At 33.7% G+C, this 11,887-nt stretch overlaps 1 protein-coding gene across 1 annotated transcript; it reads left to right on the top strand.

Moving 5' to 3' along the window:
- Positions 1–3,612: 3,612 nt before the first annotated feature.
- On the top strand, positions 3,613–4,557 carry LOC126493491 (olfactory receptor 145-like). The gene has a single exon (XM_050130508.1). It carries the CDS (start codon positions 3,625–3,627, stop codon positions 4,555–4,557), a length of 933 nt encoding a protein of 310 aa, XP_049986465.1. The 5' UTR covers positions 3,613–3,624.
- Positions 4,558–11,887: the final 7,330 nt, after the last annotated feature.

Consider the following 11,887-nt stretch of genomic DNA (forward strand, 5'->3'; position numbering starts at 1 on the left):
TATCTCAACTATCAGTGAAAGACAAAACATCATTAAAGAAGTGCTTGGGGGATATTATGCTATAAATTATTATGAAAATTTATAAGAAATTTATGTCCTTCTTATTGCATATGATATATGAAATTGTGCAATAAAGCATAAAAGCAAGTATCTGAAACAATTGATGACAAGTAATGTGCAATGACTGATGCACTAATAAAATTCTCCCATCTACTAAGACTGCAGGACAATTTATCTCATAATTGGATTTTACCATACTTTTAAGAGACAACTGATACGAACAGTTTCAGAAACTCTTCCATAAATAGTGAGTAAGAACATGTTCAATTTGGTCCTATCAATACAGCTTTAACCTACATACACACCAGATAAAATACAACTAAAAATTTAAAAATGGATATATACTTAAATATTTTAAAGCCAATTGCTCAATGGCATTTAAAAAAAACATCAAACAACATAATCAAGTTAATTTGCATAAGGCTGTTCACCATACACAGTCAGTATTAGAATATTGAAAAACATGAGGCTAAAACTATATAGTGATTTCAGCAGATGCAGAAATATTTTAACAATGTTATAAATATCCTCTTAAGAAATTTTTGATTAACTGAAAAAAATTAGACATCATACATTAAAGTAGTAATGGCTATGCATGACATAGGCAGTGTCACACTGAATACAGAAAACCTGAATGAATTCTCTCTAAAAAAAGGAGGATTCTATATTATTATGTAATACTTATATTCCTTATCAGCTGATTAATATTTGTGAAATAAATATAACCGAGATGATTGACAAAAGAGGGTCAAATACATCTTTTTTTACAGTGGTAATGTTAATTGTAAAAAATGGTCAATCAATAAAAACACCCAGATCATGAAAGCACTGGAATTTCCAAGGGACACATTGATGTCCAAGAAAGGGTAAAAGTCAATCTCGGGAAGACAAGGTAAGCTGCCCCAAATATTTTTCTTCTCTCTTTGTTCCTCCGATCCGTTCCCTTGGACTTCTCTCTAGCACTGCAACAGAATGAAAGCTTCAGCCTCCTTTCCTCCTTCCTCCCTGACTCTTTCTTCTGTGGAATGCACAAACCATCCCTTCTTAGCCTCCCTTCTATCCTCACCATTGTATACCAGGCTCCAGTTCAGGGAGACATCTCATGCTAAACCACACGTCACACATGCCAGAAGACCAAATAAGCTACCTTCACATCTTTTCCTCACTCTATGTTCATCCAGATCCAATGCCCCTGACTACTTTTTAGCCCTGTAACAGGTTAACACCTCATTTATTTCCCTCTGCTCCTGTCCATGTCTCCTGTTGATTCTACAGACTATCCTTTCATAGCGTCTCTTCCACAACTCTACATTCTATCCTGACCCCTATTTCTAACTCACTCTGACTATTAAACTGCCAGAGAGCCTGGTGAGCTTCCAATAGACCTTCTCCACTCACTGTTCCCCTAGAGCCACAAACTGAGCCCTAAAGAAAGTACTAGAATGAAAACCCCAACCCAAGGATGCTAACTGTAACCACAGGCAACAAATAACCCCCACCAACAAAAAAACAAAGAATAAAAACACACAAACACTATGACTGAAAAATAACAGGTATTAACAACAGCTTGTCATTAATATCTCTTAATATCAATTGACTCAATAAAAAGAGACCTATAAAAAGACACAGAACAGATATGAAAACAAGACCCAGCTTTCTGCTGTATACAAGAAACACACCTCAACCTCAAAGACAGACACTATCTCAGAGCAAAGGGCTGGGAAAAGGTATTCCAATCAAATGAACCTAAGAAACAAATGGGTATAGCTATCCTTATAGCTAACAAAATAGATTTCAAAAATCAATCAGAAGAGATGGAGAATGACACTTCATACTCATAAACTTTCTTCTTCTTTTCAAGATTCATTCCTCTATGTCCTTTAGTCAATATGTCTTCTTCAGAAATAGTGTCTTTTTATCTGGTTATGAGGGGCAGACAAGAGCAATAGCAATACATTGTGTTGTTTTAGGTATTTGCATGTGCCACCATGTTATCACAAATTTAGTAACAGTATTTCATTTAGTTGTCACAGCAATTTGATAAAATATGAGCTCTTAGTCACTATCACTAATTCATAAATTGTGGATACAAAGAAAGGAAGTTAATTTAATTTAAACTAGTTGTATTAAATTCTCTGGACAAACCTCAGGTTGCAATTTCTAATCGTTGTAAAAGCAAAAACTTTTGAAGGGAGAAATTTTATAAAGTGAAATATTACATGAGAGACTATTGAACTAAGCTACTGAAATTACTAAATTATTTCAGAAAAAAGTGGGAAATATAGAATAAGAGCATGTAGAATGTTTCTATTTAGGATATAGGAAGAAATGAGATAATGCAATATATTTTCCTTTAGATATGAATACAATATGGAGATGAGACTATGTTTTGGATTTGTCTTGGGAGTTGTACAAGCCCAAGGGTGAATGAAATACTTCAGTAAAATTGTGGGTCCCTTAGGAATTAAAGACAGATCTTCATTCAAGGTGTAAATAAAATCCTTTTAGTCCCTTCTTACACCAAGATTCTGTTCCCAAGGAAAGAGAAATAACAAGCTTTTATTTTCTTTAAAGTCTGATATATTATATTAATATTATTCCACTTACACAGAAACTTCTCCATACTTTAAAGTGACAAATAGACCAATATGAGGACTTTTGTTCTGTTATGAATACGTAGTGAAAGAGCATAATTAGCAAATCAAAGCTACAGATCAGAAATATTTTTAAGAAACTTCGCAAAAAAATCTTAGTAACAACAAAAGCCTCAAGCTATGAATCCTAGAATTTTCATTTCAAGCAATAATGCAGAAACACCAGTGTTTTCTGGTTCAACAATGGTGAGTTTATGAATGCTACATACCATAATGCCTTTGTTTCTGATAAACAGATGTCAGATATATGACAGGACCATGTCTTTCCTATTTATTAAACCTTGAAAAATAAGTAAAACTGACATAAATATGTTCCAGATACAAAGGAGAGATGTTTTTAAAATACATTAAAACTAAATTCCTTCAACAAGTAAAAAACTTTAAAGTTGAATTAGAAGTTGAATTCTGTGACTAACAGTAGTTAGTAACGGTGCCTATAGTCAGTGTCCTTACTTTTATTTACTTCAAAAATATTTTGATTCCTTTTCTACCACTGTCTAACCTAAACAGAGGACAATACTAATTGTTAAAGCTTCTATTGTTTGTTTTTTTTCTAGAAAGCAAGTTAATCAAGTAAAAGAAGAAATAATAAGATGAGATAAAGGTGTTTCTGCTCACTCACACCATCTTTATACCTTGGTTTGTGAACAGTCATGTTTACATGAAATGACCCATCCTTCCTTCAGGATTTAAGGAACTAAGGTACATTGAATACCTAACTAGGAAAGACTGTAATCAGTGAAACTCTATGGCACTCATAGTCATGAGAAAGGCTTATTCTACAGTTTGAAATTGGAGTAGACTTGAAGATTTCCAGTGACTATACATTGGTGGGATGAGATAAAATATGAAAAGAGCAAAATTGTTTTAAAGTATAACATGCTGTCCTACAGATTCCAATTGAAAAATAATGGCTATTGGAAATAGGTCTTTTGTGACTGAATTCATCCTGATGGGCTTAACAGACCAACCAAACCTTCAACTCCCTCTGTTCTTCCTGTTTCTTGTAATGTATATGGTGACTATGATGGGGAATTTGGGTTTGATAATTCTAATTGGACTGAATTCACATCTTCATACTCCCATGTACTTTTTTCTCTTTAATTTGTCTTTGATAGACCTCTGTTACTCTTCAGTGTTTACACCCAAAATGTTGTTGAACTTCATACTAAATAAGAATGTTATCTCTTATACAGGGTGTATGACCCAACTCTATTTTTACTCATTTTTTGTTATTTCAGAGTGTTATGTGTTAATGTCAATGGCCTATGATCGCTATGTGGCCATCTGTAATCCACTCTTATATAATATTGCTATGTCCCCTAAAATATGCTCATACCTAATGCTTGGTTCATACTTGATGGCATTTTCTGGTGCCTTGGCTCACACAGGATGCATGCTGAAACTGACCTTCTGTGATGCAAATATCATCAATCACTACTTCTGTGACATTCTTCCCGTGATGCAGCTCTCCTGCAACAGCACCTATGTCAATGAACTGGAGGTTTTCATTGTGGCAGGCATCAATATCATTGTGCCCAGTATCACCATCTTTATCTCTTATGGTTTCATTCTCTCCAGCATCTTCCGTATCAACTCTGCTGAGGGCAGGTCCAAAGCCTTTAGCACCTGCAGTTCCCACATAATTGCTGTTTCTCTATTCTTTGGATCTGGTGCGTTTATGTATCTTAAACCCTCCTCAGTTAGGTCTATGAATGAAGGAAAAATTTCTTCTGTCTTTTATACAAATGTGGTTCCCATGATGAATCCCTTAATCTATAGCTTGAGAAACAAAGATGTTAAAGTTGCTGTGAGAAAAACCCTGAGAAGGTGGAAACTATGATGGAAATAACTTCTCTACATATCTGTACCTATATGGAAGTTTACCTTTTTATTAAAATCTTAGATGAAATACATTTTCCTATTTTATTGTGCAATTATTAGCTATATTCTGACTTTTCATAATAGCTATTCCTTTCCTCTCCTCATTTAGTACAAATGATTTAACATGCTAAAGAGATCTAATCCAAAGCATTTTATTGTCATTATTGATAATTTTTCTTTAGAAAAAAATAATTATTCATTAAACTGTCAAGCAAATAATAAGATAATATTTTCCTAATGAATAGGGTGTCATATTTTTAATTATATTCCACTGAACTTACAAATGATAATATTTCTATTTTAATTTCCATTATCTGATTTCAAAGTTAATATCTCAGCAATAGACAAAATTTCACAAAGGCAATTGAATATAATCCATTTTGCTATTGTAAACACTGAGCTTTCTTCTTATATTTTTTATATTAATCATTGTACCAAAAATCATACTACATCATCCTCATATCTATTTTATATATTCTTCATATATATTTATGACATGGATAGTATACTAATGAGCAGCAATATTGATTATTAAGGTGTCTCAGTTATTCTAATGAAAATTCTCAGGACAAGGATGCCCTGTTATTATTCATGTTGTTTTTGTCAGTAATATGAAGGAAAAAAAATTCAACTGAAAAAGCTGACTGCCTTTGTTTTTAAATGAGCTTCAATTATCATTCCAGGGAGTAAATACTGATTTACTCTCTGCCAGAAAATAACTTAGTGGCTCTTTCTCTTGTGATTTAAGATATTTTAGAGGCAATCAGCTCAAAAAGTCACATGTTGTATAAAAACAATAGAAAACATAAATTTGAAATGTTTTAATGTGTTTGATATTTTAGAATGACAGTATCAGAAAAAAAGAAGAATAACTACATTCCTTGATGCTCTAACATACACAAAACCAGAATATATGAGGTCCCTCTCTAGCAGGGTTTAGAATATACATGGCAATGTAAATGCATATCTGTTCTGTGAGACATTGCAACTGCCTTCCACTTTCAAAGTTTTGAGAAAAGCTACAGTATACAATTGGCATAGGCTAATGATGTTGGGATGTGAGAAGAGAATGGCTATATTTGGGTGGAATAAAGAAATAAAAGAATGGACAGGTGAGATGGTTCCTCAGTTAAAGGCACCTGACACCGTGACTGATGACCTACGTTCAATCCATAGAACCTACATGATGGAAGGAAAATACAGATTCCCAGAGTTTTTCTCTGACTTCTGCACATGTACTATGGTAAACATTCACTACAATCAGCTAATTTAAGAATAAAAAAGAAATGACAATTGAAGCTCAAGTTAAAAATTTTGAAAATTAACGCACTACACTACCCAAATCTCCAATTAAAAGGCCTTAATTATAATGAAATTTCTAGATTTCACGAAGTAGGATAGGTTTAAATTATTGACTAAAGAGAAGTATTCATTTCTGAAGGTCAGTATTTGAGGACATTTAATCTCTAGACTTTTATTTGCTGGTTCTATATATTAGATATATAGTCAGTAAGATCCTGTATTTCAGCAGGGAAAATTTGAACCTCAAAATGCTAAACAAATAAATAAATAAAATAATTTGAAAGAAACTTTATGGTCATGTCAGAGACCAGGTTCAACAAAAATATCACTTTCTAGGATAGGGGCATAGGGATTAGAAAAATAAGTAAAGATAAAAAGGACACGAGAGAAAATAATAAAAGAGAAACATACGATAGTAAAGGGAGGGAGTTACTATCCCTCCAGTGAAAACTGAATAAATCCAGTGGATACTGAAATTACCCATGTTTAATTTCCATTTTTAAAATTCCCCTTTCCCTAAAAGGTAGGAGTAGGATAAAAAACTGCATTAACCTGATACAAGGAAATGAACATCAGCTGAAGGTTGCATGCTACATTCTAAGTTAAACATTCTGCAGCTAAAATAAGACAAATAATGCTTACACCTTAAACCAAACATTCTGTAGGCAAACCACTCCTCATTGTTATCACCCTAAGAGAGTATAGGAACTTCTTTGGATCCTTAGGCTTTTGTTTGAGGTAGAAACAGACCTACTTCTCAGTACCTGAAAAACAAAGTCTGGATATTAGCCACACCTGTTTAAAATAACTTTGTGAGAGCAGAAATCTCTGATCTGAATCTAGGAGAAAATAGGATCATGGTCAAACCCAAATTATTATATTTCTTTTCTAGAATAGGAGGTTGCATTATTTTACCCTCTCTTTGAGGAAACAGACCAAAAGACACCTGTGCTAAAACCAGTAATCAAAGAAAAATGAAACTTTTGTCTTGCAAACGATTCTCTATTATACTGTTTTTATTGAAACTTTACATTTAAGTACTGTAAAATTTAGTGTAAGTTCTTATTGGTATTTATTGAGCTCTACATTTTTTCTCTGTTCCCCTCCTTGCCTCTCCCCTTAATCCTCCCCCAAGGTCCCTGTGCTCCCAATTTACTCAGGAGATCTTATCTTTTTCTACTTTCTATTTCCCATGTAGATTATATCTATGTAAGTCTCTCTTAGTGACCTCATTGTTATCTAAATTCTCTGGGATTGTGATTTGTGAGCTGGTTTTCTTTGATTTGTGTTTGAAAACCACCGATGAGTGAGTACATATGATAATTGTCTTTCTGTGTCTGGGTTACCTCACTCAAAATAATGTTTTTTAGCTCCATCCATTTTCCTGCAAAATTCAAGATGTTGTTATTTTTTTCTGCTGTGTAGTACTCCATTATGTAAATGTACCACATTTTCCTTATCCATTCTTTGGTTAAGGAGGCATTTAGGTTGTTTTCATATTCTGGCTATGACAAACAAAGCTGCTATGAACATAGTTGAGCACGTGTTTCCTAATATTTTTAAAGACAACCAAAAATGTAGTCTTTTATCCTTTTTCTAGTTGTTTGATTGTGTGTGTGTATAACTTTTCTAACAAAGTCCACACACCTCTTTTGAGACCAGGCTCTCATTGTTCTTTAGTACACAAATAATTGTAAACTAGGTCTCCAAAGACATCATAGGACTATTCCTGTCTTCCCCTTCCTAGTGCTAATTATGAGTGCATATGCCACCACACTCATCTTTCACACATTTGTTCTGGGGATATAACAGTTGTTCTTTTACTTCCAGAACAAGTGTTTAACATTCTAATTATTATTAAAATTTGTATTTAGAATATAAGGAAGTATAGGTGATTATATACAAAAAGTTATGCTTTAGTCATATGACGACGACTACAACTAGTATTGCCACTGTTGCTACTGCTGCTATGTGAGAGACATAAACAGATTGAAGTCTGCACACTGAGAGATAAAGCAGACATCGTAGAATTCATATTAACCCACAAACCTATGAACACCTGATTTTTGACAAAGGAGCCATTCCACTACAATCAGGAACAAGACAAGGCTGTCCACTCTCTCCATACCTCTTCAATATAATGCTTGAAGTTCTAGCAATAGCAATAAGACAACATAAGGAGATCAAGGGGATTCGAATTGGAAAGGAAGAAGTCAAAGTTTCATTATTTGCAAATGATATGATAGTGTACATAAGCGACACCAAAAACTCTACCAAAGAACTCCTACAGCTGATAAACACCTTTAGTAATGTTGCAGGATACAAGATCAACTGCAAAACATCAGTAGCCCTCCTATACACAAAGAACAAAGAAGCAGAGAGGGAAATCAGAGAAACATCACCTTTCACGATAGCCACAAATAGCATAAAGTATCTTGGGGGTAACTCTAACCAGGGAAGTGAAAGATTTATTTGACAAGAACTTTAAGTATTTGAAGAAAGAAATTGAAGAGGATACCAGAAAACTGAATTGTTTTAATAGATGTTTTTGTTCCAATAGTAAGCTGATAATATTGCCTAGTATTATTGATATATGATAACCAACTAGCATCTGGTAGAAGATTAGCCAAGTCAAAAGTAGCAATGACTTTACATATGCTGTACTTCCCTTTATCAGCCCTCCCTAGTTAATAAAATCTTCTCCTTACCCTATACCATTTCTATTCCATACTCTACCATACCATATTAATAACATTAACCATTCATCTTCTGCTCTGATGAAGGCTAAGAGTAATACTAGTCTAAGAGCATAAGCATAAACATGTGGAATGCAAATGAGATGTTCATTTAGCAAATTATTAGTAAGAAACTTCACCCAGGGACTGTGATTTCCCAAAATATTAGATTTAAAACAGGTTTGCACTATCAGGCATATATCATTTCCCACAAAGTGAGCCTCACATCCATTCATGGAATAGCTTTTACCATTTTCCCTGAGCACCATGCCACTATTATATTAATGGATACTTTTTTGCCTGGTTGGAAAGCTTTGTATATAGCTGCGCAAGATCTTGCAGGATCTGATTCAATAATAAAGAGGATTTTGAATAAGAGTGGACTTCCTCTACTTATCATTCTCCTCGTGTCATGACTCTTGTTTGTTTTCAGCCTCTATATCTTCTTCTGACTTAAGATGCTGCTACAGAAAGACCCTGACTGCATTCAGACTGCTTAACTATAAACTGTGTGACACACAGACCTTTGAGCTGCTGTCTCGATGATTATAATTGATTGTTCAATCTATGGAATGCTGTTAGAAGAGCAAATTCTTAAATTAGGAAAAAAAAGGAGAAACTGCAGGCACAATATAAAATTAATTAATTACTTTGTTAAAAAGAGTTATTTATTCCTTTATTTGCAATATAGCTGTCATTTATTACCTGCCCTATTGACAAAAGTAGATTTTTAGCCTTTATGAGTACATGTACATGATTTTGTCAGGGAGATATCAGCTCTATATGATGATTGCAATTTTTTAGTTAAATAATAAACATTTGCTACAATTACCAACAATATTATCTATGACTACAGTTTCTTTTATGAAAGATACTTAGCTAAGCATTAGCTGCCTCCAAGAGAAAGATATTTAAATTAACAACTTAAGAAAGCTATGATTGTATTTATAATTGATAGTTTGCGTGAAAGCAATCCATTTAGTGAGTTTTTAAATTTATCATTTATTCATAGGCATACTTTATTTTCTTTGTATTATTTATATAGCAAACAAAATAGTGGTTTAACCTAATTAATTTTCATAAACACACCTCATTGCACTAATTTCCTGCTAATCAGCATTGTCCCCACAGACGCTTATCCATCATCTTTCATGTCATGGAATTTTTACATATCACTATATGGCTCCATATATATTTAATATTAGATTCTGCAAATGAGAAAATCAAGATGTTTGTGTCTTTTTCCTTACTTTATATTCCGCTCTTCTTTGTCCCCAACCCATTTGCTTTCTTTCTCTATATATACTGTTTCATTCAGCTTCATGTCATATGCATTTAGGTCTAGATCCTGAACATGACAGAAAATTATGAAATTAGTCTTCTGAGACTTATTTATTTAATTTAACCAGAGGATTTTCTGTTTTATTTATTTTCCTACAACTAACCAGGTGTTCTTTATTACAGGTAAATCAGCTCCATTGAGTTTATAAATACCACATCTTCCACATTCATTCAGTCATCCACTGCGGAACATCTGGGCATTTTCCATTTATTGACTGTTGTACCTAGTACTATAATAAACTTGTTTGTGCAAATGGCTCAGTGGATTATTGTCTTTAATTCCTCTGAGTTTATACAAAGGAGTATTGTGACCTTAGCAAGCTTTGGGGTTGTTGTAGATGTAGCTCTCTCTTCCAATCACCATCTTCTACAGTTAAGAATTTAAACTGTAGACTCTGATAATTTGTCATATGACTGAAAGCCTAATTATATCTATGGCCTGAAGGGTGGTACATGACATTATTGCTGTCCATGTAGCAATCAGCATAAGATTTCTGTATAGCAAGACACTTCCTGATAGAGAATAGGGGCATACTACATACTATGAAGCACAAGATTATGCAGTAATTATTCAGCCATCATTTCATAAGCTCAGCCCATCAGAATTAAGGATTCTGTTGGGATTAAACCAAGATGTAAGGTATGTTGGAGTTATTGCCTTTTGAATGAATGCACTGTTTCTTGCTGTAGATTTCTTGTTGTAGCTTATTATCATCTGTTACATATTTGGGGTTTATTTCCCACAGTTCAGCTCTATTTGATTATTGGACACAACTTGCCCTATGCATTTGTCATATATTGATAACCCTAGTTATCTGGGAAAACTGTCACAGAGTCAAAAACCTGTGACCCACCACCAGGTCTTTGTTCCTTTCTCCAATGTAAATATAGAGAGCTGCCTTCCTTCAATTATATTTATTGGCAGTCATTTGGTCAGCCTTAAGTATTCAGGCAAAAGTGTTTCAAGGACACAGAATTACTACATACTGAAAATTGTTGAATCATTGCTACTTAAATAGATAGAAAATAAGCATGCCCTGGTTTTACCTCACTTGCAGATAAGAAAAATGATAACCTAAACTAACTTTGCATTAAAAGAATCTTAACTCCTTGCACTTAACCTTCACCTTGGTCTGGTAACCCAAGATTTTAGCTTTGGGAATTACTGCTTTTGTTTAAAATAACAAGAAAGGTATTCAGCCAATTTCTTTATCCTCAGAGGAAAAGTAAACATTCATACAGATTGGCTGAAGACTTCCACCACCAAGTCAGGTTTAGTTTCTTGTACAAACTAATCATAAATTCTCCCTTTGTCTATAACCTTAAGCAATGGGTGTTATCCTTAGACATAAGAAACTTTTTTAAAGCAACTGAATATAGCAAAAGTGCAGTAGCAGACAGAAAGCTTCACGTGCTGCTGCTTTATGCAGGTTGCCTAGCAACCTCAGTAGCTTACCCTGCCCTTTGGTAAAATGGAGTATGAGAGCCACTTGGAAGCAGAACTTGGAAACATAACAGTTTTTAATTTATCCCTAAAATCTACTGATTAATAAATTCTTAGCTTTATACATAGCCACACTTAAAAAAAGTAGACACGCACACTATATCTTTCTTTTAGATTCATTGCTGATTAATCCCTAGTAGTCTTCATGGAGGAACATTCACTACTGCCATAAATGATAGCTTACAATCTGTGTGTGAATCTTATATACATTCACAACACTGAAAACCTCAATTCTCACATTGCATTGCCAAAAGAATTACTTTTGCAAATGTTTATGTACCGATACCCTTACTGCAGGAGGAGAATTTTTTTTTTTTAGAAAAATATAAAGATGAACAGAAAGATCTTGTTGTGAGAAGATCCTTTTTCTGTAGCTCTTAGATTTTCATTCTTTTGCTTACTGTAGC

Source organism: Alexandromys fortis, unplaced genomic scaffold, assembly GCF_014885135.2.
Source record: "Alexandromys fortis isolate MF-2015 unplaced genomic scaffold, M_Fortis_MF-2015_v1.1 scaffold_335, whole genome shotgun sequence".
Lineage (NCBI taxonomy): Eukaryota > Metazoa > Chordata > Mammalia > Rodentia > Cricetidae > Alexandromys > Alexandromys fortis.

Coding starts and splice junctions, on each gene's coding strand:
- LOC126493491 (XM_050130508.1), top strand. CDS start 3,625: ATGGCTATTGGAAATAGGTCTTTTGTGACTGAATTCATCCTGATGGGC.